Here is a 27,420-nt window from a genome sequence, read left to right as displayed (position 1 = left end):
ACCTAAAAGGTTAAGAGAAGAATTTATGGCTGTGAAACTGAGTCAAGAAAAATTTCCTGGTTTTGTGTTTTGTTTTGTTTTTCATATCTTAAAAACGCTACATTTATAGCACTTAAAAGGGATGGAGCGTTCAAAAGTACCTATGTGCAATTTGTATCATTTGTCAATAGAAGGTATTCAAAAGGAGTACCTTTTCTGGCAAAAATGGCAGATAAAAGGGTAAGGGGTCGGAGCTCGGGGCGGAGCCTCCCTGAGTAAAACTTTGTTGAGTACTCGGGGGAGGGCTAAGTAAGAGGGGAGGGACGTTTCTTTACGCGCAAGCTTCTTCTGGTTTTCGGGAACCTATGCTTGTCAGGTTACTTCCTCCTACGGGCAAGTCACTGATACCACGCGGTACTCACTGTCAGTGTTCCCTAGACCGTCCACCAGACCCCGAGTGTCTACATTGTTGCATCAAAGAACGGTTATAAAAAAAAAATAGCACAAAAGATAGAATCTGAATATTAACCATCAGTTCAATATATAAAGTAGCCTGCGTGGCCATGTAGATTAAAAGAAGGAGAATTGTTAACTACAATGGCATAAATGCTACGAACATTAAAATGAAGTGCTTAAAAGAATGTTTATAAGCGCAGTTTAAATCTCCAGCTTTTTCTTAAGAGAATTATAATGATTTCCTTTAATTTACTAGATAGAAGATCTTTTTCACTGTTGAAAACAAATTGTTACCACATTTTTTTTTTATATTAGTAGTTTACAAGTTAAAGAAAGGTTAACATTATTCTCAAGATAAGCAGTGCTTTGGGTGGTTGATGCCGGGATCCGCGTGTAGCGAGTAGATTAATATGCAGTCAATCAGTTACAGTGCAGTGAAGAGAACTCGTTCTTTTACACGCAGTCAACCACTGTTTACCTCTCGTGGCATCTGCCGCGCTCAATCTCTTCCCTCCACTGTACTCATAAGATGTGTTCAGTCGTTCCGGAGCGCTACTTTTCCGGCCTGGCTTTTCAAAGCTTCTTCGTTTTTCCTCCATCTCTTCGATTATAGATTCCACCGAGCCTTGGCTGCTGGTACTGCTGCTACGCGAATGCAAACTTCCGTTTCCGCTGAGTCGGTTGCTTGGAGACGACGGCCACAAGTTGGGATTGGAACCTGTGCTGCTGCGCCCTGATGGCCAACGTGATTGACTGTTACTACGGTAACTATACTCACATGCAATAAATTGACTCACGTGACTTGGGGTGCGTTCAATTGATCGTATTCCGGAATAAGAATACGCAAGAGGTTTGTCTCAATCTCTTGTATTCGTGATTTTTGGACCACTTAAACGCTAGACACATCTGAATTTTCCATTTCAAGCAGATTTCTAGACATTGCAATGCAATGAATGTTAAACAAATGATATCAAGTGTTTACTACATTTACTCTCATTCCGAAATACGGTCAATTGAACACGCCCTTAGAAGGTGTCCAGCTCGCATGCAAGGCATATAAGCATGCGCTCGGTTTCTGAAAGACCAGTTAGCCCTAATACAGTATCACAATTTTAATCCACGACTGTATTTACCTTCCTATAGATTTTTCAGAGAATCATTTTGTCTTGTCGTAACTAGATCTCAGAGTTACGGCTCAATAACATTTTCCAAGCTTAAGTAACATGTTCCTGGACAGGAAAACATTTCTGAAATTTGGCGTAACCCTGGTTAAACTTAAACCATCTTTTGAGGAACTGGGCCATGAAAAATGGTCACTTTGAGATCCTATGTAACTGCGGACTCTTCAGTGATTAGATAAAGAAAGCGACATACGAAAGCACGAAGCCCTATTCATTCAGTTTCTAAGCCAACATCAAAAATCGCTCCACAGCAATGGTTCGCGTTTTAAATTTGAGCTAAACCAGAGGGTGTACTGTGTGGTCTACACAGGTAGCTCTGATTCATTATTAGTTCTCTTCAAGGCTACAGCTTCGCATGCAATGATTGACAGAAGTTTCAGTGGATATGCCAGCAACCTTGTGCTTCAATTTTCATTTGTTACAGATTCACGATATTTACCCTTACAACATTAAATCATGCATTAAGAGGCTCCACTTATTAATAGCATGCAAAAATGAGGAATTTTCTAAAGAGACTGTCATGCTGTGCCGGTGAGGGACACAATTTTATTTTAACTTGGGTTGAAAGCAATCCAAAAGCTGGCTGGATGCTTGCACGCATGTAAGCATCCAGTCTATCAATAAACTCATAAAGAAATACAAGAGACGTAACTATAAAGTTTGAATGAGAATAAATTTAACCCTTTCACTCACAAAGGCCTAAAACCTCCAAAATGCCATAAATTTGTTTTGTAAGATACTGAGAAACAAAAATTGACCAAACGAAAGTACTGCCACGATGGTTTCGTTTCAATGGAAACACCAGAGGAGCTCACTCATTAGCACTTTTCAAAAGAGAAGGTAACTGAGCCTATAGTTTAACTTTCGCAGACTTCAGGGATCGTTACTGGGGACGCACCGGTCAGCTATTGGTCAATTTTTTACCTGTTCCTAAAACAGTCCCAGAAGTCTTTGCGAAAGTTAACTCGGTCCAGTTTCCTACTCGGTGAGTGGCGAATAGCGTCAAAAGTTGAAACTAGGTGTGGAGTGATGGAGTGAGAGGGTTGAGCGGGGTGTCATGCAATTGCGGTGACCACAGTTGTCTTTTATGGCGCACTAAACTAATAAAAAGTTATTAAGGTAGTAGACAATACAGCAGGGCATGGCTGATGAACTTGTGGCCCGCATCCACTAGGAGCACTTCTGACCCTCTAAAACAAATTACAAATCGACACCCATTAAAACGTTTTTAACCCGCATAAAGGAGTGACGTTTACGAGGCGGAACTGAAAAAGTCAGTGTTCCCCAGCTTAGTGAACTTAACGAAGCCCTAAGGAAGCTATAACGTCTAGAATCCTTCATGTTAAAAACGCCATTGTAAGTTGATGTTACACGAAATACTGTGCACCCCTCCCCCCGAGAGTTTCAGTTATAATGTATTTACAAACTGCGCAACAGACAAGCCACGCGAACGACTTCGTAAACTCTAAGAGCCATGCAAAAGAGAAACCTCTGCTCGCAGTGTAGAATCAGTCAGATCTTGAGCAAGTATATTTACATTTCACTTTTGGTTGGTTAGAAAGTGGGGCAAAATGTTTCAGCCGATCACCGACAAAATAATCAAGACATCATTATCAACACTCAACTGAAATGCCCCAACGTTTAAAAATATACTTACTGTCAACAGAAGTCTTTGAACTAAGAGGAGAATGTGCTTTTATCGGTGACCTATCTCCAGAGCTCTCATCTCCTGAGCTTTTGTCACTGGATCCTGAGAAAGACGGTGATTTTCTTGGTTTGGGTTTAACGGCAGGTGGAGGGGGCTTCTTGGCGCTTTTTGGTTTGACTGGAGGCGGTGGGCCTGGTTTCCTGGGCTTCTGAAACGTGGAGTCCACTGTGAAGGCCTGTATTCTATCATTTTCTCTCCGCACCGCATCCTTCACAGAACTAACTGGAACTTTGGAATCATCCGCCAAGTTATTTAGTTTAGTGTCGGGTACAGGAAGCGAGATGTCAATATCTTCCATGGGTGGAGGGGGACGGGGAGGGGGTTCGTCATCTTCGCTGTCCGGAGTAGGGTTAATGTTCAGTGTGTTTGCTCCTAGAGATGGATCCACATCGTTTTTATCAGGGACTTTTTCTTGAACTTCGGTGGATGGAATGCTTTCCGCGTTATTTGATATTTGTGGAAATTCTGAAGGCCGACCTTCCTGTTGATCTTCCTGTATGTTTTCACACGGCGATAGTGTCTGAGTGTCGTCCTTTCGTAAGCCTCGCTCGGGCGCAGATTCAGACTCAGCTGACGAAGAATCTTCCACGAACGGCTCCTCGTTGAGCGGAAAAGTTGGTGGAGGTGGAAAGTCCATTTCGCTGTCATCCGTTCTCGCGTTATCGGGTTCCACCTCATCCGTGGAAACGCCTGAATCGTCTCCGTCCAAACAGGTTTCTAAATAACCTTTTCTTTCCTGCGGTGTCAGCTCTGTCTCCGTCTGTATTGTTAACAAATTTCCGTTCTCGTCTCCTCCTTTCAGTGCGTTCACAGCCATCCATATCTTTCTCTGGTGGCCTGGCTTTGTGACTCCAATCGTTACTAAGTCTTCCACAGTCATGTCTTGTAGGAAATCCATGTCATCAAATCCGCCGTCCATAAACTCGGGAATGTACTGTTCTAAACCAATAAGACGCAGCCAAGTCATGATATCTTTCTGCAAGAAAAGCATCACAAATTTTCAATGTACAATAAAACCTAGGGGGCACTTAGAGGGGGGTTTTAGTGGCGCGCCAAACCTCAAAAAAGCCTTCTCTTCAAGAACTCGCCTGTGTAGCCCTTTCAACCCTTTGTAGCATACCGTAAACTTCCGAAAATAAGCCTCGGGGCTTATATTTTTCAAAGGCCCTTTTTGAGGGGCTTGTTTTTGGAGGGGCTTATATTCGGAGGGGCGTATCTACGGAGGGAAATTTGCGTTTAAAAATCGATTGCGCTAGCCTTATAGTTGGAAGTAAATTTTGTATTTGAGGGCAATTTTCCAAGTACAAGCCCCCGGGGGCTTATATTTGGAGGGGCGATTTAATGGAGGGTTTTTTGCAGCACCGCTTTGCGGGGGCTTATATCTGGAGGGGCTTATACATGGAGGGGCTTATTTTCGGAATTTTAGGGTATACAAAAACTCCTATCGTGTCGAGAAAGTCAGATTGTCGTATTATAGCAATGATAATACGAATACATGCCAGGTTCGTAGTCCAGGAGTAAACAGGAGGAAGACTGGGGAGAGCAACTTACAAGATATTTAGAACTAGAATCTAATCGTATCACGACTTTAACTTACTGGTTTTTCGTTGGGAAAAATAGTTGTTTCTTCCAATTTCGCCACCTCTGATAGGATCTTTTTTCTGTGTCCCGTTTTCTTGACGTTTATAGCCGTCAAATCCTAGAAAAAGGTAGCACAAACAGACCAGTATAATTATGTATCTAATTAAGAAACTCTTTTTTACAGAGTTATTGACCAATGGTGTCCGTGTGTCTGTGGCAGGGAGAGCAGGAAGGGGTGAGTTGGGGACTGCACGGTCACGTGCGATATTAGCTATACAAGTAATACTGCCGAAAGGACCAAAGTAATTAACAAATCTTGTGATTATGAAATATAAGATCCATCAGTTGCCCTCATTAGTCTGCTCGATTAGCCCCAGCTGTGGTGCCAAATACATCTCAGTGAAATTGTTGAAAGAAAGCGTATCGCTTCCGAAAAATGACATGTATTTTGTGTCTCTGGAGTGTCAGCTACAAACAAGGAGCACTTTTACTGTGTCTAGAAGCAGCACTTTACAACATCCCGTGGGCACTAGGCAGGTATGTACCGCTGAACAAGGTATTGTTTTCCGGGTTCTAGTTCCATGTATGTCAGCTTAAGACGGAATCCATCAGGAAATTGAGTAAGTTTAATTTTCAGTGGACGAAAACCTTTCACCAGAATAATTTAAAGCATGTTGTATTCTTCTTTACATTTTTAAGGGCTAAAGATGTAATTAGTTAGCTGTAATAACACCAAAGAAAATTTCTTAGGGGAGCCCGACACATGAAATTTTCAGAATTTTACCTGTGTTTTCACAATTCTCGTGAAATTTGAAATTATCATTTTAGTTATTACAGATAACTAATTACATCTATAGCCCTTGAAAAATGTAAAAACGATTTCAATATTCTTTAAATTATTCTGGTACAAGGTTTTTGTCCACTGAAAATTAAAATTACTCAATTTCCTGGTGAATTCCGTCTTAATTTCTTGTACGACGAAACGAATCTGGGTCGTAAAGTACGTCTCCTGTTGTCGTAAAAAGGGTCAGGGTTAGGGTTTGCAGGACTCGGCAGCAACCCCTAAACTTCACTTGAGTTCCCTCCGGGATAACTTCCAACTTCAGTTAGGGCTCAAAGGCTCAAGAAAACCTCGGTATTTTGTGAGTTTTTTAAAGTTGATACTCGAGTGACTTGTCACTCCTTGCCTTGTGTGTGCGATGAATGTTCGATTCCATCTCGTTTCGGAAAGACTCCCACGTCTTCCCTCTCAAATTAAACCTGTTAAACAGTCACTAGAGATTCAGCTCTTGGTAAAAAACTTACTAGAATTTATGATATAAAAATAATGTTCAGCCCGTTTTCTGTTCAAATTAACAGAATTAAAATCTAGGCTAGGAGTGAAATAATCACTCGTTACCTCTGCTGTGAGTCCATGCATACTCGTCATGTCAAAACCACCCTTAACAAAATTGTCGATATAGATGGCCAACTTGAATCTCTCCAACCAGTCGTACAGCGCGTTGTAGTCTCGCATCTAGAGAACGAAACGCAAAGAAATATAGGACCAGAGTGAGTAACAACCAAAAAATAGTCGTGCATTGGAAACGCACAGGAAAAACGTACCGAAATATCCCTAAATGGCACTGAGTTAAATACTTAATTTGTAATGTTAAGTGGCATAAGATGGGGACAACAATTGGAAATGAGTTGAGGTCCAAACAATTTGGCAGTGAGAAAGATAAATGATTACCCGCGAGCAAAGGCTACTTTTCATGAAATGTACTGGCGCGCGAAAAGCTTCTTTTTGCAAGCCGATATATATCTGACGAAAGAGTAGCATCTGCCCACGATCTCAGTGGTTAACCTTTCAACCCCTAATACTGATATATGTCCTCCTCACTTTTTTCCTCACATTTCTGGCGGCAATAATGACGAGAATTTGTTTAAAATTCAAGACCTTATTTGCTGATATTCCGATATTTACACGAAATGTTTGCTTAGTTGATTACGCAGTGTCATTATAAAAGGGAAGGATATTCTAGTCACTGTTGGCCTTTCAAGACGGGTCAAAATGATACAGTAAAAACAAAAAAACCCGGAATCCATTCAATTATCATCATTATTGCTGTCAAGTCAAGACAGGTTTGCACTGATAGTAAATAAGTAGCGATAAAAGTGAATAATACAAAATTTCACTAGAGACAAACGACCGTTTCGAACTCACCAAAAACATTTCTAGTAACACTAGAACTCTCTATAATAAAAGTGAAAAACAAAACTGTCCAAAAACGAGTTTTGGGTAGTTCAGAGACTCACCAAGGTAACACACTTGTTCACTTGAAGTAAGCAAAGAGGGAATGTGCATGTTTAAAACTAAGCTAAAATTGTAACTTGTTTATAAACGAATCGGTGGTATGCTATCCAACCACAAACAACAGGTACACGGAAACAAACATCTCGATTATTTCCGCTCTCTTAAATGCTGCTGAACACCCCCTATAACTAAATAAGGATAAATCCTTATTCACACAAGCTACATCAACAAAAAGCCCACAAAGAAATCTCCTTTCAGTGATAAATGACGTCAATGCTATTTATGACGAGGTTGAAGGAATCACTTCACTATCTTAAGACAAGTATAATCCACTCTTAACCATGATCCTCACTCTTTTCGAAGAAACGTTGACTCTAACTTGCAGATATTTTTCTCAGTAAACTGTGGAGTAATGTAGCACTTGACTATTAAGTATATCAATTCTCTGACGGGTGGGTCCACCACCTAGAGCCTATTAATCGCCAAAGGCTCTTGAAACTTGACCTAGCGACTTCCGTAATACAGTGCGTCTGTCTGCACGATATCGTTTCCAATAATTCCTACGCAAGTAATGAAAACTCCAATCGAGTCGGGATTTGTCAGGGCTTTTTTCAGCGTTTGTGAGCAGAAGGAAGGAAGAATGCCCACGCTATACTCTTTTGAATGTATTACGACGCATAAAAAAACCTGGTGTGTTCTGTGTGCTTTCTTGACTCACCTTTAGCGGGATTTGACCCGTAGGCTCCGAGCGATCACCCGCGCCCGCGTTTCCTAAAACGAAACGAACAAAAAAAATGTCATAAGCCAAGTGGAAGCAGGCACCAAGCACCAAAATCAAAGATAAACAGATATTAAAAATACTTCTTTTCCATGATAAAATATGTTACTATCAGTGTTGAGAAACATTTCATAAACATAATGCGTACAATGAGTACAAGCAATACAGGAGAACAGCATGACCGAGTCCTGAGACACAGCCATAAGCCCTCCGACATGAAACCTTTCTTCAGCTTACAAAATTGTGCAGTAAAAACAATACTAATGGAAAGTATTGCTAGATATGATAATCACATGGTAAGATTTTATCCACAGACTCAGACATTTGAACAAATATCACCACAGTTTGAACAAATAAACAAGTGTTTTTGTTTATTCACATCCACATTCTATCACCTAGAGCTTTGATTCAGCAATAAAAATGCTATCACGCGATAGTGATGCTACGAAGCGTTTCTTATGTACATCACCAACTAATTAAGTGCAGAAGCCGATGTGACAACAGAGAACCTAAGCTGCGAAGAAGAAAACCTACTTTGCAATTATTCCACCTTTTTAAACTTTTGAAACAAACTTGTAGATAAAGTATTTAGAAAACGAGCAAGTAAACTAAAAATATGTTAGCGCAAAAATCTGGCGAAGCTGCATTAGTAAGGTTCAGCAGTGATAATATTAAACGGATTTCACTGTTATGAGTTCACGTTTTCCAAAAAACCTTCAGTTAATCTTAGCTGCGTTGTTATTTTGCAGAGGCTGGCAAAGAAATGCACAAAAATGTATATTGTAGGTGTAGACACACAGCCGCCGTCTTCAGTTTATTGCTTAAGCTCTCCAATATTCCATGCAAGAACCTAAGCCTCTATAACTCATCGGATAATGGCGGAACAATTAATTGTATCCAAAGAATTGCGACCACAAATTCTCCAGAAACGCAGACGAATCATAAACATGACGTCAAATATTGTCCTCATACGCAGTGTCAGGCACGTATATTTACATGTTTCCAGAATTCCAGGGAATGAAAATGCATACTTTGTAATTAGCAGGTTGAGATTTAAGACTCTTTACTTACCAGGTTTTTTAATGTTAACATATTGATGTTTAACAGGTAATGCATCGCTTTTCATCAGCTCATAATCCATCGCATCTGTACTCTCGCCTGCAGCAAAAGAAACCAGTCAAACTAGCAAAAATAGAGACATTTGTAAGAAAAAAACAATGATTAACGTATAAAGAATGACCACTACGCTGAAACTTGAAGTAACGAAAAGTATTCTGAGCGTAGTTTTTCCCTAGAAGACAATTTTTAGAACCTGCTTACAGCTTTATCAGAGCACAGAAAGTAGAGGAGACTGGTTATGAAACGCGGCAAACATCAACGATAAAACCATGGGGAGCTCCTTGACGATGCCCATGCAATCCTTTTTTTGTTGTTGTTGTTGTTCACAAATTGTGACGGAATGAATTAATGCGACGTTCTTATTGATCAACAAGATCAAAATGACCTAAATGATTGGAATGCTATTGAACGTTGCGCACCTTCAAGTCCACAAAAACATACAATAAGGAAGTCTGACAGGCTTCATCAATAGCCATTCCACTATATAATATAAAACTATGATCAGAGTGGACCAGGGATTAGGAAAACTCGTTCTGTATACTGTCCTTTTCAGTATCCGTCAGGCACACTTCAGTTACTTTATATCACAAAAAGGGGGATTTCTCGTCTGAAAAGTTAGAACCAAACAGGGAAAGGAGGACGTGGCTCAGTGAGCGGGCGCTCGGACTTTATTTGACCTCTAAAGGAGATCATGCTAAAAGAGACAACCAAGTAAAGGCGATAGTGATTCCAGTAGCGCTAATGAGAGCTGTCTTTAACACAGTATGGAGGCGTTTTTCTTTTCTTTTTTTTTTTTAAATCAAGATATTTCTTTATGTACAATCCTAAACGATACATGTATGTGTGAAGAAATTGGTTTTCGGTCCTGACCACCCTAACTAAGTGAGACCAACATCTGCCATTAACAACGCACAGCGAGGAGACGGTCATCCCCGTCCCTTTCATACGGGGAGTGACACCCAAATTTGATGCAGTCTCTTTAAGGTTAAATTAAAAGGGGCTACGTCAGGAGGATATTGCTGAAGTCATTACTTACTGTCTCAGCCGTACACAAAATGCTCCGTTAGAGATAAAGCCTGCGTAACAGGCACATGGAAGTGGTGGGACCGCGAAACAACGCGGCGCACGAGGGAGGCACGCGCCCATTCTTTCTAGAGCTCAAATACTTCCAAGCGCCTGCTACGCACGCTATTAGAGATATGAAGAACATATCAAACGAATTTCACCAGGGAGAAGCAAACATAATAATTTTAAATCTATTTCTATCCTCGTCATCCGTAAAAACAGACGACAGGCAACAGTTTCAGTGTCTGAATATAGTCTTAAATAATAAAAACTGGACCATTATTTTTAGAATTCAAATGACGCGAAGACAAGTCAGTTTAGCTGTCTAACCCTTTAAGTCCCAATAGTGACCAAAATAAATTTTCTCCTGACGATATCCATACATTGTAAGGAGATTAGGTTATGAGAATAAATAAAATGATCACCAATGGGAAAACGCTTTGATCTTTTATCAGATTTTCTTTACTCATTCTGTAAGGAAATGTATAGAGATCAGTTTGGGGAATTTGTATGTGGATATTGGGGCTTAAAGGGTTAATAAGGATAGCAAACAGCATGGCATAGTCCCTTTAAGAATACTCTATACCTTCATCAGCGGAATTCCTGTCCTCTGGAAGTTCTACTCCCAAGGTTTTATTATCCGTCCGATCAATTTGTTTTGAGATCGAAGGAACAGCTCCAGTCATCGGCACATAATAGCCATCATTCTTAACGTTCTCATAAGCCGCACGTTTCGTGGCTGAAGAAGAGGTACGTGGCGTGACGGCACCTTGCGTGACAGCGCCAGGCGTGACGTTTTCATAGCTCCTCGAATCAGCTGGTTTTGAAGGCTGTTGGTTGACAACAACATATCCATCCTCACCCTCTGCAGGTTGATCAATGTCTGAGATACGCATGCTTTGCTTGTCGCTTAGTGGGACCTTTCTACTTTGCGGTAAGCTGACGTTTTCGTACGGTAATGGCTGCTGCCTAGAATGTTCTCGAATATTCACTGGCTGTGGTTTCCATATGTCTTCGACAAGGGGAGTTTCCCTTCCGCCATTAACTGGGCCAACAGTCATTTCCTCGTATCCTTTCCTTGACAACTCGGGAGTAGCTACCCGCTTTTTGGCCTGATTGGAAACACTAGGAACCGACCGACCCTCGGGATTCGCATGACTCGCGGGTTCGGTTACGGTTGGAAGCACTGCGGGTGGTCTTACAGCCTTGGCAGCTGATAAATCAGAATCAGCAGCGTCGCTCTTAGTCCGTTTTTTGGGAGGTAAAGATGGTGGGGGGTGGGAAGGCGGTTTTCGTACCCAAATATCTTCCGGTTCGTCTACAGAAAGAGGCTTTTTATTACTTTTTTGCGGCAATTGAGGAACGTCTTCACATTCGTTCACCTCCTCCACGTAATTATTTGGTGGTAGAAGAACTTCAGCATATTGTGTTTTGCTGTTTGCCTTACTTCCTCCCGCTGAGCTCTGAGGGGGTGATAAAGGCACTTTTTCGACTGCTACTTCCACGTACTGCAAACCAGCGCCCAGCTTGACTGAACCCTTTTTGGCCTTCAAACCTTTCTCAGGCAACGACACAGGTGCAGGAGTAGGGCTTTGATCAGCGCTTTCAGCGCTTTCATCGCCACGGTTGCGTGCGCCCTTTTTACCAAAGCTACTTAACCTTGGGGAATTCCTGTTCATTCCTGGAGACGAAGGTACTGAAAAACAAAAACAACAACAAACAACTTATTTTCAGTACCGGAAATTTAGCAAGAATATTTTCATAACAATAGATATCCCCTATTAGATATCCTGGCGACCATTTTAACCCCTCCATATCTCATTGTATATTCAAGTGTATTGTAGGTAGTGAGAATATGTTACTATCTGAAAACATCTTAATCGACCTTTCACCAACGTAAGTCAAACAAAAACAAGACTCTCAGATGCCAAAATGGAGCAAAGCGTCAACAAATCTCTCCGGCAAACAAAAAACGGGTTCCTTTGTATCTTCTTCAGTTTCGCGAGACTGTAAATCGTTTGAACTTAATTTGAAAATCATAGTAGTAGACAGCTAGAAGTCTTGGAAGTGTTAACCAAAAGAACTGCGGAAGACTTGTCTCAAAGTACATGTGGACATAACACAGTGACTAAAAAGATGTGTAGGCGACATTTTCCCCCATCTCGTTCCTGCACAATGGAACCTCGATACAAGGAAGAGCCAAAAGCCAGGCAAAATATGTCTGCTGTAACAAGGTTTTGTTATATCGAGGTTCTTTTCCTTAAAGTTTATTATAAGTGGGTGGAAGAACATCGTTCGTTATACTGACGACTTCGTTAAACACAGGTTCGTTATACCTGGTGCTAAAGCGACCATCTCGTAAGATCCCTTTGGAACAGCACTGGACTCTGCCTTTGATGATCTCTTACCTGAAACTTAATTTAATTGTCGCTAAACTCAAGTATTTTATTGAAAAAAAAAACGTAAAACCAAAAGATTCCCCTAGCAAATTTTGTGGTATTACAGGTGTTAAAATTATAGGATCTCTAATGAAAATGTTCCCAAATCTCCGCTGAAAAAGTCGGGAAGATGCAATGTAGGAGGGAGAGAAGGTGTGTGCGTGGGGGGGGGGGGGGGGGGACAATAATTGTATGCATAAAAACAAAAATATAAATGGTTAAAACATATGCTGTCATGCGTTGAGGAAACATGCGTTGAGGAAACAGGTGCTGCAAAGCAGTCATTGCTATCAGCTCAACTTGAACCTAACAGAAAATTTGACAGGAGTCGAACGTATGACCTTCTGTTTACTTGTCCAGATACTTTACCACTGAGCTACACAAGACTCGTGGATGCTAAGGCCACTAAACTAGAATCAAGTGACACACATTCTTCAAACTCATATGACTGGAATATCAATATGTCACATATTATGATGAAAATGTCACATATTCTGATGACAATGGTGGTGGTGGTGGATGATGATGATGATGATGATGATGATGGTGATGTCTAATCGCAAGATTATACGACTGTTAATACATTAACAAAAGTATATATAACTAATGACAAACTATGAATGACAAATTTCCTGAACCAACCTCGCCTAGACGAAGGTAGCCTAACACAGTTTCCTGGGAAGTAGCCCACTTTTTCATTCTGTGGAATAATAAGTAAAAATTTTGATCTTTTACTGTTTTAGTTAAGCTTTAGCTAAATAACTCATCTCCACAGCATAAATTCAACCAATGTAAAGAAGACAACCGTTAGAGGTCAAAAACCGCAAGCTAAATGGAATAAGAAATGACTAGAAAGAAACCGGTATATTAAACTACAAAATAAAAACTTGATTAAATATAAACAATGCATTAACCACCAAGTGCTTACATCTCCATTTTTTTTTTTTCCTTTCCATCTATCATTCTCGTTTTGTTCCAATACCTAAAATGAGAGACCAAAAAAGAAACATCACGGCAATGCAAAAAAAACCTTTTAATATCACGTGACTGTACTGTTGGAGTAAATTCAATTAGCCAATCAGCAAATAGGTCATTTGCACGATGACGTCATTTTACTACTGCGACCAGGATCCTCCAGGGTTTTGCATTCTTGTGCAAATAAGGGCTTTTGCTATTTAAACCTCGACGGGATTAACAAACTTAAATGTGAAGGGCAAAACGAAAATAGGAGCCCCTAACGAAAAGGATTCTGGTCGTAGTAGTAGAATGACACCATCGTGCAGATGGCCTATTCGCCACTTTCCCATCTCCCATAATGCACCTTATTGCCCCTAAAATTTTGCATAACCTTTATTTTTCACTTCTCTTGGGTATAGAGTGTTTTTCACATGACATCACGGCGGCCATATTGGTGTCCCAAAACAATGAAATGGCCGCCATGTTGGTGTCCCAAACCAGTCCTCTGGGAGTTAAACGCCTTTCTTATGCAAATGCTTTCTTTTGTTTCAATAAACTTGCATAGATGCTGGCCACGTGAGTGAAAACACTCTATTAAAGCCGTCTCGAAAGAAATTGAAAACAATGCTTATGCAAAATTTTGGGGGGCAAATAAGTTGCATTATGGGAGATATGCAATAGGCGAATTTCGAGAGCACAAAGCGCGGGAAATCGTGTGTAAGCAAGTCATGGTTGCTTTGTTTTTACTTTCGATTGGTAGGTGAGAAGGCCATAAAAAACAAGAGTGCAAATACCACAAGGAGCAGGAAGACCGACGTGCGCAAACAGGCCATAGTTTCATCTACATCGCTGTCAAACGTAGCGGGTTTTTTCTCTCTATATTTAGTGGGACTTTATTAACAAGGGAAAAGATGTTTAAAATACATGGTAAATGCGACTATTTTCATTTTTTTTTTTCCTTTTTCTCAAAATCAAGAGCAACAAAAAACAACAAAATAAAAACCTCGTGCCCGTGTAAAGTGTCGAAAACAAGTCCGCTGTTTCAGTTTTCAAACAACAAGAGAGCAGAGCTGTAAGATCTCAATACACGATTATCAGAGAGGAAAATAAAGTGCGTTTGAGTGACCAGAACTTTTTAAGAGGAGTTTGACTACTAACTTTTTTAGTAGTAACGTTTCAATCTTTAAACGACGAAAATGACAACCTAAGCTTTGAAGCACTTTGTTTAACGTTTGCAATTTTCTCTTGTTTGACCACGGTTAAGGCCATTGTTTGTTTGTTACTTCAGAAAAAAAGCAAAAAAAAAAAACCATGGATTGACTAGCTGATCACAACACGTCCCAGTACAATAGTAAATTGTTAGGCATTACAGTCGAATATCAATTAAAATCGGCTGTATGTGCCTTCTTGTTTCAGGTGGAATATATAAACACAGTTATAAAAGACAACCATTGGGCCTTACGATAATAGTGTCTCCAGTCTTGAAGGGTAGAGCTGTAGGATCCAGCATGTTGAAGTGATCTCTTACAGCTCTGGCATACACAGTACGGTCTGCAGCAGCGGCATCTGAAACGATTGAAATTATCAATGAAAAAAAAAAAACTCCCTTCTTTTTATAAGGGTCATGTAAATTGAACAGCGACAAAACGTTTTGTTGACGCAATCGTTTTGTATTGTACCTTAAGCATGTTGTAAATAGAGTTTTGTTTCTTGGCTGGTTGTTTGTTTCAAAGAAGGAAATGAAGACCGTTTGCCGCAAAGATAAAGAATCAAACCTTTTAATAGTTGTTTGATTTCTGACGATGCTTTGGAACTTGTGAACAGATTTACGACATCAAGTGCTGAGTATCCTTCATCATTCCTGGCATTTGAGTCGATGCCCCACTGGAATAAACACAACAAACAAATATGACCTTCCACTTCAGGGCGATTTTACTAAACCTTAAATCTACATTAATTGATAGACAGATAACTGGTTGTCTATCACTTGTTCTTACCACTGTTTTACACAGTACGTCCACTCTCTTCTGTTTGACGATATTTTTCAATCATGTACTGTGAGCCGCAGAATTAACTAAACAAGTTCGGCGAGCTAACCGAAATAATAACCAGACAATATAGGTCAATACACAGGTCTAGCTACTGCTCATACAAATGTATTCCTCCTCAAGTAGAGAAACCATGTAGACAGAGAATTACGTATTTACTCGAATAAGCGCCGCCCTAATAAAGCACAGCCCCCAAATAAGCATCGCATTTGCGACAAAAAGTTAATGATTACCGCCCCGAATAAGCGCCGCGGCCCCGAAAAAATAGGGAGCTTAAGCAACGACGAGGGTGACGTCAACGAGAACGGAAAAAAAAGCAATAGGTTGAGATTAGAAAAACAACAACTTTGCACGTGCATCACGCTTTTTTGTACATTTCTTTGCCGTCACTGCACGACTACGACGTGAAAATACCTACTTTCACGTTTTGTGGAGGACGTGAACACAAGACAACGACTTTCTTTTCCTTTTGTTGAACTTTGATACAGTCTTTTAGAATTCAACTCCAGAAAAAAATGCCAACATTTGACGAAATGAACAAGAAATAACGGCTACAAAGTTTGACGCTGCGCGACTTCACTTTATGATTGACGTTTTTGTAGCTGTCGCTGTAGTTGTTGCTTAAGCTTTCTATTAAAAATTAAAAGGTTCTTAGTTGGCTAAATACAATTAACAACAATGCCAATAATAATAATGTCACTTCAAACTTTCAAATAAACGCCACCTTCAAATAAGCGCCGCCCTCAAATAAGCACCGCATTTGAGGCGCTTAGTCGAGTAAAAACGATGTTTATTTATTTATTAAGCCTTAATAAGAGAGAGGGACTTGCAGAGGGTAGTTTACCTCCAAAAGTGTCTTAACCACCTCTGTTTTTCCATAAAGAGCCGCTTCATGTAAACAGGTACCATTGCTTGTAACATGGTTGAGATCTGCATCAGCCTCTAACAACATTCTGCAAGGTAAACAGAAGCTTAGCATTGCCCTATTGGTCCTGTTAGAAAACAGAGCTTGAAAAAAGTCCCGTCTGTCTGGTAGTCTTGGACAAGTAGATTTTCTCGTTGGGCAAGTAACTTTTAAAGCTTTCTTGACTAAAAACATGATTACTGGGAATTAGCAAACCATTTAAAGTTGTGTATGTTACAGGTCAAAATTAAATTCAGGTTCAAAATTCTTAACCTAGGTTAATTCTCAATTTCCTTTTTCTCCTAGCCCTGATTTTTCATGAATTAGGGCTGGGAGACAAAGGAATTTGAAACCAGCCAAGGTTACACAATTTTAACCTGAATTTAATTTTGACATGTTAGATGTACAATGTAATATGAAGCTTTGATAGAACTATGGAAGATGACGTAATACAAAGAAACAACCCAAGCCTTACATTGACCATACCTTACTATTTCCACATGACCAGTCTTGGAGGCCAAGTGTAATGGGGGATCGTTTTTCGTTGGTTCACCACTTGCTAAAACACTGCGCACTTCTTTTGACTTGAGAAGCAGTTCAACAACCTACAAGAAACCAAATTATTTACTGCATTGAAAATTATCAAAAAATGATAGCCACATCACTAAACATAAATACCTACCAAACACTTGAAAAAAATAACATCCACTTGCCAGAAAAAACAGCTGACGTTTGGCAATGCTAACACTGGTTTTCCTGTGAAATGACATCTGAGGATTCCATACTGATGATGCCTTACTACCCCAATTCTAGGTACCAGTGACACATCATCACTATGGAATTTTTGCATTTCTCAGATGTCATTTTACAGGGAAACCATTGGTGGCAATGCAAAATGTCTTCTGTTTTCTCAGGCACAACATTCGCTCACCCCAAAACAATTTCTACAGGTAAAAACACCACTGCACTACACTTCATACACACCCCCTCCTTCCCCCTCAATCAAATTTGCTCCTCCAAGTTTTGAGCATGGCCTTCTATTGTTAGCAACTTTTAATGTAGGGAGGAGGGGGAAGGGGGAATGGAAAGCATGGATGTATTTCGCAACTTCTCTCTGGCAACTGTTTGTAGCTGTCAAATCAGCATGGGAATTAGCATGCACACAGGGATAAAGTCATAGAATCATGGTTGTCATTTATGGGGATAATGATTTTCATTGAAAAAAAATGTTTCCATGTATATTGTGAGCAATGGGAAAAGAAAACATTTATATTACATCTCCACAGAACAAGGGAGTGAAAGGGTCAAACCCCCTACCCCCTGTTTTCTTCTGATCACTTTTTAAGCAACCAGACTTGAGGAAAGCAGATAAATATGAGTTAGTAGTTACATGTAGCTCGATAACAGTTGACAAGATACGTACATGCACATGTCCAAATCTGCACGCAAGGTCCAAAGCAGATTCTCCACCTTTGTTGGTACTCCAAGAATTACAGCCTCTGTCTAACAGTACATCCACCTGTACAGGCAATAAATGAACCTTATCATCATCAACATCACGACAACAACTCTAAGTTATTACCTTGCTGATTTGTAGTTCAATAATGAAGGGATTCCTGGAAAAAAACCCATATAACTTTTGATAAACTCCCAGATAATTCTCCTTTCTGCCTTACACAATGTTTGTAACTCAATCCCACACACCCCTTACAATATCCTTTCCTTGGTCACATTTTCTTCGCTGATTTCATCCTCATCATCATACCAATAACAGGGCTTCTGATATTTTGCGCGGTCGCGGACCCACGAAATTCCCCCAAAATACGCGCAATATCGCGAAATCCACCAGAAATATTTCCAAATACTTGTTGGCAAAACATATTTAATACTTATCTTGGCCATTAGACCTGTTTTATTCACCCCAAACGTCCAAATTTATCTTGAAACTTCGTCACTGCAACGAGTAAACAACGTCCCAAAACTACCAGGCGTTCTTAGAATAATGTTGCGAAAAACTGGGCACCAACCATAATGTTAATAGCTTTAGCATTCGCTCATTTCTCAAGCAAACTGTTGTTGAAAGAGCCAATGATTATCTCTGTTAAAAAAACAACGTTAAACAACGCTGGTCATATCGACGCAGAATTGATCGATTTTAGCGAAATTTGCCAAAAAAAAATCCTGCGAAATCGGCTGTTTTTTAGTGATTGTTTCTTGGCGAAGTTTCCCCCCGAAATTTCCGGTGAAATCAGCCGATTTTTCTAAGAATTTGCCCCTGAAAATCCTTCGAAATTTGACTTTTTTCCGCTAAAATCCAGCGAAATCGAACGATTTTCCGGTGAATTTTGACTTTTCTCCCACGAAAATCCCGCGAAATCGGCCGATTTTTCCGCGAATTTGCCCCTGATAATCCCACAAAATTTTGCTTTTTCTTCCGCGAAATATCAGAAGCCCTGCAATAATAATATTTTACCAGGAAAATAAATTTAAACTAAGGATAAAATTTACCCAAAACATCTACACAGGTAAAGACTGGGATTTTGTTTACAAACCACATCAGAGTTGCCATGCTGACATGCTAAAATAAGAGGTGTGTCTCCATTATCTGAGCCTGCATTAATGTGAGCTCCAGTCTCCACAAGTAGACGTGCAACTTCAACATTTCCAGACCATGCTGCTAGATGCAATGGTGACATGCCTGATAAGTGAACAACAGAAAAATATGAGAATTACCCTCCCATGTAAACACTCCTAGGGCTTCGTCATGCATTCCTTCCCTACGATGGGCAGGATTGCGTGACAAGCTAAAGAATGTCTGTGTGGGAGGCTATATGAGAAGTGGATTGGAATCAAACTCATTGTCTAGGAAAATTATCAGGGAGGAGAAGTGGGTCTGATAAAATTCAGGCAACGCAGGATTGTATCCCCAGGGGCCCCACTCTCATATTTTAATGACGGGGGGGGGGGGGGGGGTCTGACAGAGGTTCATATTTTATACCCAAAAAAATCCCAACTTCAGAATTTCTCTACCCAAAAAATCCCTACTTTTTTTAGCATACCCAAAAAAATCCCTCAGTGTTTTTGCATCAGCAAATTTTATTATTTATCTTCTGGAAAGCTAAAACATGCCAACTTCAACTTTGGTTTTGGTAAAAAACAAAACTATACAAAAACAAATACAAAAAGCTTGCATGACCGTTATAGTGTCTCTTCATCCTATCTTCTGCGACAACTTTACAGGAAGATATTCATTATGACATCTACAGCATGTCTTGTCCTTAGCACATTCTTTGCTTGCTATTGTACCGAAACATCCCTATGTAACAGACCTTGTGGCATCAGACTTTTCACCATGTTTTTGTGCAACTGATGTCTCAAAAGGTGGACAGACAATTCCCACCAGGTACGGAACACATCCATACACACCAAATCATGTTTCACCAGGCGTGTTACATAGGAGTGTGGTGAAATATAGCAACTCGGGGCAACTCAACTCTATCAAATATAAGCCTTGAAAATTAATACACTGTTCATTAGAAATTCAAGCCAAACTGTATCCTTACAAACAGCATCGGAAAGTAAAAACCGGATCTATTAATCGTGATTAATGTGCGGTGTACACAACCGCTCGCCTAAGTCACCCTGTCCGAGTCCGGGAAAGTTGGACTCTTCGACCATCATCAGCCATGTATTGCGAAGTGTCACCATAATTGTCCAATGGGAAATATGCTTCTAGGTAAGTAGCATCGGCTAGTGAAGGCTGAAATTCTTCCCCCCTCCTAGTCAGAGAAACTGGACTGATGACATCAGAGATGCTGACTTCCTCTGTTACACTGGATCTTGCAAACACATGATCATGGAGCAGTTTGTAGGGCTTGACCAAAAGTTGTATGTTCTTTACACTGTCACGCTGGAGGTTGACTGGCTTGACATATTCTGTTCCCGTAATACCACACAAGCAGTAAATTGCGCTTATGTTATTGTTGATTTGAGCTGATGAAAAATACAATACCCAAAAAAATCCCTGTGTTGTTTTCGCGACCCAAAAAAATCCCGGCATCTTTCATAGACCCCAAAAAATCCCTTTTGGCCAAAATGTCAGACCCAAAAAAATCCTTCGGACCCCCCATCATTAAAATATGTGAGTGGGGCCCCTGGGATTGTATCCATGATAACCTTGCAAGAGAGAATAACCTCATAAGCAGCACACACTAGCAGGCTTCATCGCACAGCTTACTAGCTAAAAGGGAACTAGGGATTTAGGATTTTGATGTGACTTTCATTTCATCAGTTATTATGTTCACATTTCTAACCACTCAGTCTTGGTTCACATAGCTTACTGTACGCAATTTCCATGCAATTCTGTAATTCTGCTGTCACACTAAAGCTGAGTTCAGTGGCTTCTCAGGCAAACAGCCCCAAGGGAGGGGAGGGTGGAGATAATGAATTGAGTCCTAGATTTTCTGAGACAAATAATCAACAAGGGCTTTGATCACACTCTTTCAATGTCATCTTCACAGCAATCTCACTTTGCATGGAATGACAACATGCATGGACATGCCCAAAATAGCAACTCATAGTGCCTTACTTTCATAGTCATTCGAGGAGGATTATATTGAGATTGGATGGACTTTCCTGGAACAGGAAAGTTGGCTTAAACTACATTAAGTAATCACATTTTTATCTTTTTAAATGTAAGTCTTTGCTGAGAAAAATGATGTCCTTCCTTCTTGGAGTTGCCCTGCCCTTGAAGTTTTTATAAATTGAAATGTGTTCAAAATTCCATCTTGGTCGGATACCACCAAAGAAAGGTTGAACTTTATATCAGGTAAAACAGAGGACATGTAACACTAATGTAAAAGAAAACTTTGCTACCCAATTCAGTGTTGTTAAGTGACTTTAATATCGTCCTAACACAAAGTAAGATTTAGATCTTTATTCTTTCTTTTTATGTAAAAAAAATTCTCCGGACATAACGTCTGAACACAGGTAGGATTTCATTGGACACTAGCAAATTTCAGTCAGCCAGTGTCTGATGACCGACCATTATTCGCAGCCTTGTTTCAACTTAAATAAGCATGAATAAAAATAAATACCTTTGTGATCCCTAGCATTGATGTCACAATCCAAATCAATAAGCCCTAGGACAATTTCACTGTTGCCCATAAGCGATGCATGATGACAAGCCGTAAATCTGTCTCAAAACAAAGTTGCAAATTTTAGTGAGAAATAGTCTCCATGAATTGGTGAACATGGGAAAAAAAGGAAATCTGTCAGTAGTCATGCCTAGTTTGTATTCAGGAGTTTCATTAACAGGGTTCAAAATAAATGGCTGTCTTGTTGTCCAAGACATCCATAATTATACTGTGTGGCATGAAATTTTTGCGGGAGTTTTTCTCAACCAGCACTTGGTATCTGTACAGGTACAGGTACATGTAGTCTGTGATACACTATAGTGAGATCTCCTCTGTCATGCCAATGTATTGTTTGTTTCATGTTTGCTTCCTGAAGAACAATGGTAATTTACCTGCACTACATTGTTTTTAAAAAACCATTCTATGGATTCTTTGTTTAAAAATCTTTATTAACATGAGCCTGTTCCATTACTTTAAACATGAGAAAGTGAAGGAGAGTGGAAATGACCAGTAAATGTCTGAAAAACTTTGATTATAGTGAGGGAGCCTTCCCAAAACTTGTTGGGGGGGGGACTGATGAGAAATTGGGGGGTCCTACAAAAAAATTGGAGGCAAAAGCGGGGTGTTTGAAAAATATAAACACTCTCAAGCGGGAGTACCGCATAGTTTTAAGTATGGAACCAAGCTTTCCATTGTGTATGCAAAATGACACTGATCTATTTAGTACCAGATTCAGTGTGCCATGGTTAAGTAAAACGCTCTGCTTAGCTGAGACTGCAAGACCGGTTTCAGAACCAAAATGTTGGATCCTTCATCAGTTGCTTAGGTATACATGTAGCTGTTAAACACAAGCTCACCAAGAGAGCTAGTGCTGTAAACTAAAACTGTAGCTAGAGTCAGTTAAAGGGAATTGAAGGGAGTTTGCATATGATCACCTTCTACCTACAGAATCATGCTCCACCTGTAGCCAAGCATATCATTCTACACCGTAACTGAGCCAAAAAACTTTATACTGCTGATCATTTCCACTCCTTCTAAATCTAATCTATCTAAACACAGAAGCTGAGGACTCGTAGACTTTGTTAGAGCATTGACTGGCTGTATTACTGATGCCAGCAAAAGTAAGGAACTTTTCTTATTATCCATGATATACAAATTTACCAGGACAAGGAAGAAATTAGGACTGAGAGGTAGTTTGGGGGTGTCTCCAATTTTAGGGATACTAAAAGGGGGTCCCTGAAAATGTTTAATGCAGCAAGGAGGGGTCCTCCAAATTTTTTAGATAGTAGATAATTTCTCATCAGTCCCTCCCCCCCCCCCCCCCCACCCAACAAGTTTTTGTGAATGCTCCCTAAAAGCAGGGGGGCGAATGTGATAATTCAACCAGGTTGGGGAGAGATTTAAGTACACCAAGAAGATAAGCTGTGCTTACCCATCTTCATCTTGTATGTTCACATTGTACTTTTTGCCACCTTTTTCTACAAAATATAAAAAATTTACATGCATGATAATGACAATGATAATTATCATGATTATTACATTATTATAATATAATAACAATAATAATAATAATTATTATTATGATTATGATTATTATTATTATTATTATTGTTATTGTTGTTGTTGTTTTTGAACAATGCACTTGACAAAAATAACTGGTATTCACTGCAGAATTCCAATGTTTTTTATTGGGCTTTGTTTTTTTTCTGCTATTTACAACTAATTAAATTAAAATAGCAACAAGGCAATTAGAGTTTTAAAAACCCCACCTCAACAGTCCTCATTCTATTTAAATTTTCGTCAACATTGCGGGAAGAAGTACGAATGTTAACATGATAAAATAGCACTATATAAATCAAGAGCCTCAGTGGAGCACAGTGTCATTACATGTATAGCCGTCAAAAGGCTGTCATTATATCAACACCAGTATAAGTTGTGGATCCTCATTTGGTACAAATTTGTGCTCTCCAACAGCTCATATAATCAGATGATTTAATTGTTTTCCAGCATCAATAGCAGCATGCTGCCTGTGATATTGACGTTATTTATTGTTTCTTCTGTCACTTTAGCTACAGTCTAGATTCTCTATTACAAACTATATATGTTGTGGATTTACCCTTGGTTTAAATTTTATTTTCTTTGGTTCAAACAGATGACCATACATTACCATGCCAAAAAAAAGAAAAGAAATTTAAACTGAGGATACATGTAAAATTGAACAACAACATATATACACTGTGATGATGCTAGGTTTGACATTTTGCAGGTGCACCTGCCAGCATAACCAAGATGTTAGGATTAAAGTTGGGCCTGAGTTACAGGACCTGTATATAAGCTCTGTTTCAAGCACAGTTTTTGGTGCTTGATTCCAAACCAAGAGGCAGGCTGGTTCACAAGATAAAGTTTAGAATCAAAGCTAGACTGCAAAACAGTCCATACTATTGTGTAATCAAGTACTCATGAACAGTGTGAGGCCTGCATGGTTCACTCGTGTGAGACTCATATGGTAAGCCGATTTGGGGAAAAACCGACTACTTTTCAGTCTCAATTTTGCATCACATGAGTATTAAACCTGTTTTGATTTGTGTATCTCAAAATCCTTAGAATATGGCTAGCCTGAATTCTCACTCAGTTGAGTATCTGATGAGATTTTAAAACATGAATTTTGTTAAAAAAAATTGTGTCTTTTTTTGAAGGTTTTTACAATATACTTAATAGTAAAGAAACCAGAACAGCAGACTGCAATATTGAGACTTAATACTTTAACGTATACTTTACATACAACATTCACAAGAAAGGCACGTTACTTTAATCCTCTTCAGTATTTCAATATGTCTCGTTAACGTCAAAACGATAAAGGAAAGAATTCAATTGAATGGGCACAACGGGTGTAAAGTGAATTTAAAAATCTTTTTGGTCTCGATAAAAAGGAAAATATCAGTTATACGGCAGACAATATCAAAGAAATTTAGACCTTGAAAGTTAGAGTGTTTAGTAAATAATTTAGGAAACTATCAAAAATAAACAAACATGTCCAAAGGATGGTAATGCCCCAATTGTAAACAATATTATGGATTTAATCACATTTTCTTGAGGAATAAAGGGAGAGAGAGATAACCTGACAATGCCCACGAGAGAATTTAGAGTGTTCTTATCTACAGCTGTATCCTTCATGATCACCATTACATCACCAACTCATTTCAAACCAAAACAATATAGAGTGAAATTTAATCAGAGCATAAAAGAGAATATTTTACACATACATTAGAAACCTGTATTTGTCATGCAAACTACAAATTATCCCCTCAAAATCTCTAAAATCTCTCAAAATAAAGTTGAACGCATGTAAATATTTCCGATCGATGCAATCAAAATAGATCCCAAATCTGATTTCATTTTGAATAAATATTTGTAAAATTCATTGGCGCCTTCTTTTATTGAGGTTAGCCATTAAAAAGGTTTCTTTCTGATTCTTTCACAAAACTAAATTTGAAAGACAAATTCAAAAAATAAAAGAGTACGCTGATCCATCAACACTCCGCAGACAAGCGAATTAACCTCTCCCCCGCTCTTGCGAAACAAAGCGATCGTTATATGCAGGACGCGAAAGACCAGGTTTAACATTTAAAACAACCCAAGAATTCATAAAACCTTCATTAAGAACCTCATTAAAATTGAATGGCCGGCTCTCGATAAAACAGCTTCATTTCACCTGTTTAAGAAAATTCAATCAGCAAAAGGTACTTAACATTTCATTTTGTCTTGTTTCAAAGTTCTTCTCCTCCAGTATTACTCACTTGTTTTAGAGGCTTTAAGTTTTGTTGCAAGCTTCCTGAACGCTGCAAGGTCGTTGGATTTTACCGCCTGAAGTAATTCCTGATCTTTAGCCATGACATGTAGCGTCTATCTGACTTTAGGTGTCACTAAACACTTCACAAGATCAGAGTGGAACAGCTGCATTTGACGGCCCGAGGCTCGACACGCTTTTCAGGATTCGTCAACTCATCATCAATTCAATGAAAAGCTGGCCATTTCCCAACTGAATGCCAAAACTTTTCCTCAGTTCATGACAAGAACAGCTGATAATAGGGGGGTATACCCGAGGAGTATAGGAATTTAAACCAGACAATCACATATGCTGTACTTGCAAAAGTAAATAGATATTCGAGAACTGAATCGATTTTACGACGTGATCACGATAAGTTTCCTCGGTTCGGCGAAATTGACGTCACACACGGTAACCGGATATAAGCATGGATAAGCACAGACAGTCCAGCCGCGTGGGAAATCTTTCGTTTTCTTCCTTTCATTTCTCTTGTTTTGTGTCATATTTTTTTAGACTTCCTGATGAAACTGAAGCTATTTAACTGAAGGAGAAGGGTGGGGAATAATCTTGTGGGTGATCACGGAAAAAATTAATATAGTCAATCAATCAACTCTGTCTAAGACGGACACTTTTTCGTTTAAGAGAGATTACCGTCTCAAAGAGAGTCAAATAAATTAAGGGAGTAACTAAGGCCTAACTCTAGTTGTCCGTTAAGAGAGGACATAGAGAGTCGACTGTCTTTGTAGTTCCTTATCGAACCTTAGGATAATCTATTTTTGATACCAGAAAACCGAAAGCAAGCGACTTAGACTCATGGAAAAAGTCAGTTCCTTGAAATGCGGGATGTCCTACAAAACCCTGAAACCAAAATAAGAACGATGGCCGAACAAATTTACGTTCCAGCCTGTATCAAACATTTTCCCTTTCTCCTGATATTGTCTAATACTGAAACTATAGTTATTTGTTTTCATTTTGTTTATTTATCTCGCTGTCAATGTCATGAGCTTTCGTGTACTGACCTCCATTCTGTCCATTGCCAGATTTATAGCTTGCTAGGGGCAATTATATCAATCTAAGATTAAAGATTATTCATAAAGTTCCGATCAGAAATGGAACGGATAGTAGATGATAGTTGCGAGTAAATGACAGCTGGCAGGGGCACCCAACGAGAATATAGTTCAAAACCACTAAAACATAGCATTGTTAAACGTATTTTGGTATTTAAACGGTAGATATAGGCATATTTTTATCCCCTAAAGATGTTTCATCTGTTCGGATTTCCTAGCTGAAAGTCTAGTGACCCGAAAATTATAGGGATCAAAACTTACCTTTTCGAAAATTTCAGCCAGAAAAAAGGCTCCCGAAAATTCTAGGTGACCTTTTTAGAGTAAAAATCCGTTAAAAATAGGCAATTATACCATATTTTAGATGTTCGAAAATCCTAGGAGAAGCAGGCAAGCAAGAAATCTTACAACAAATGTTCCGAAAATTCTAGATCTCAAATCGTCTTCCGAACAGATATTTTTCCGAAAATTGTCGTTGGGTGCCCCTGAGCTGGTAGAAGTTACACCTTCCTCTTTCGCTCTTCGGTAAAAAATTTAGGGAGCTTAAGAAACCACCGACGAAGACGACAACGACAACGACAAAGGTTTTATGAGCAAAGCAACAGCTCTGCACGTGCATCACATCACGCTTTTTAGCACATTTCTTTGACGTCCATTGGACACCTACGACGTAAAACCATCTAATGCGGCGTTTTATACGACTACCGGAATTTTCCCTTCTCTTTTTAAACCTGGATAAAGTCCTTAAGAATTCAACTCCAGGAAAAATTGGGCGGGTAACATAGTTCAGATAGAAGCGATAATAGACTGCAAAACACTGAGTCCGTATTTTGCGTATTCAAGTACGCGCGAACGGTCAAACTAAAGGTCTGGAGACTCTTACGC

At 39.4% G+C, this 27,420-nt stretch overlaps 1 protein-coding gene across 5 annotated transcripts in view; it reads right to left on the bottom strand.

Annotated features, from left to right (window-relative positions):
- LOC140942375 (uncharacterized) overlaps nt 1-25,858 on the bottom strand; it is a 29,283-nt gene extending 3,425 nt beyond the window's left edge. Inside the window, exons 1-19 of one of the 5 annotated variants that reach the window (XM_073391334.1) lie at nt 25,443-25,855; nt 23,078-23,123; nt 21,607-21,704; nt 19,063-19,208; nt 17,934-18,029; nt 16,997-17,115; nt 16,451-16,559; nt 15,334-15,442; nt 15,021-15,124; nt 13,530-13,583; nt 13,244-13,301; nt 12,500-12,577; nt 10,750-11,859; nt 9,051-9,137; nt 7,920-7,972; nt 6,305-6,421; nt 4,922-5,023; nt 3,274-4,300; nt 914-1,168 (exon numbers count right to left, since the gene is read on the bottom strand). In XM_073391334.1, the coding sequence (XP_073247435.1) occupies nt 914-1,168; nt 3,274-4,300; nt 4,922-5,023; nt 6,305-6,421; nt 7,920-7,972; nt 9,051-9,137; nt 10,750-11,859; nt 12,500-12,577; nt 13,244-13,301; nt 13,530-13,583; nt 15,021-15,124; nt 15,334-15,442; nt 16,451-16,559; nt 16,997-17,115; nt 17,934-18,029; nt 19,063-19,208; nt 21,607-21,704; nt 23,078-23,123; nt 25,443-25,536 (3,862 nt within the window). In that variant the 5' untranslated portion in view covers nt 25,537-25,855. Of the gene's footprint in view, nt 1-913; nt 1,169-2,592; nt 2,807-3,273; nt 4,301-4,921; nt 5,024-6,304; nt 6,422-7,919; nt 7,973-9,050; nt 9,138-10,749; nt 11,860-12,499; nt 12,578-13,243; nt 13,302-13,529; nt 13,584-15,020; nt 15,125-15,333; nt 15,443-16,450; nt 16,560-16,996; nt 17,116-17,933; nt 18,030-19,062; nt 19,209-21,606; nt 21,705-23,077; nt 23,124-25,442 lie in introns of those variants that run through there. The other 4 variants (XM_073391335.1, XM_073391338.1, XM_073391337.1 and 1 more) reach the window with 4 other exon arrangements.
- Between the last annotated feature and the right edge of the window lie 1,562 nt (nt 25,859-27,420).

Source organism: Porites lutea, chromosome 6 (assembly GCF_958299795.1).
Source record: "Porites lutea chromosome 6, jaPorLute2.1, whole genome shotgun sequence".
NCBI lineage: Eukaryota > Metazoa > Cnidaria > Anthozoa > Scleractinia > Poritidae > Porites > Porites lutea.
The sequence above is the reverse complement of the archived record's forward strand: the minus strand, read 5'-3'. Positions and strand labels throughout refer to the sequence as shown.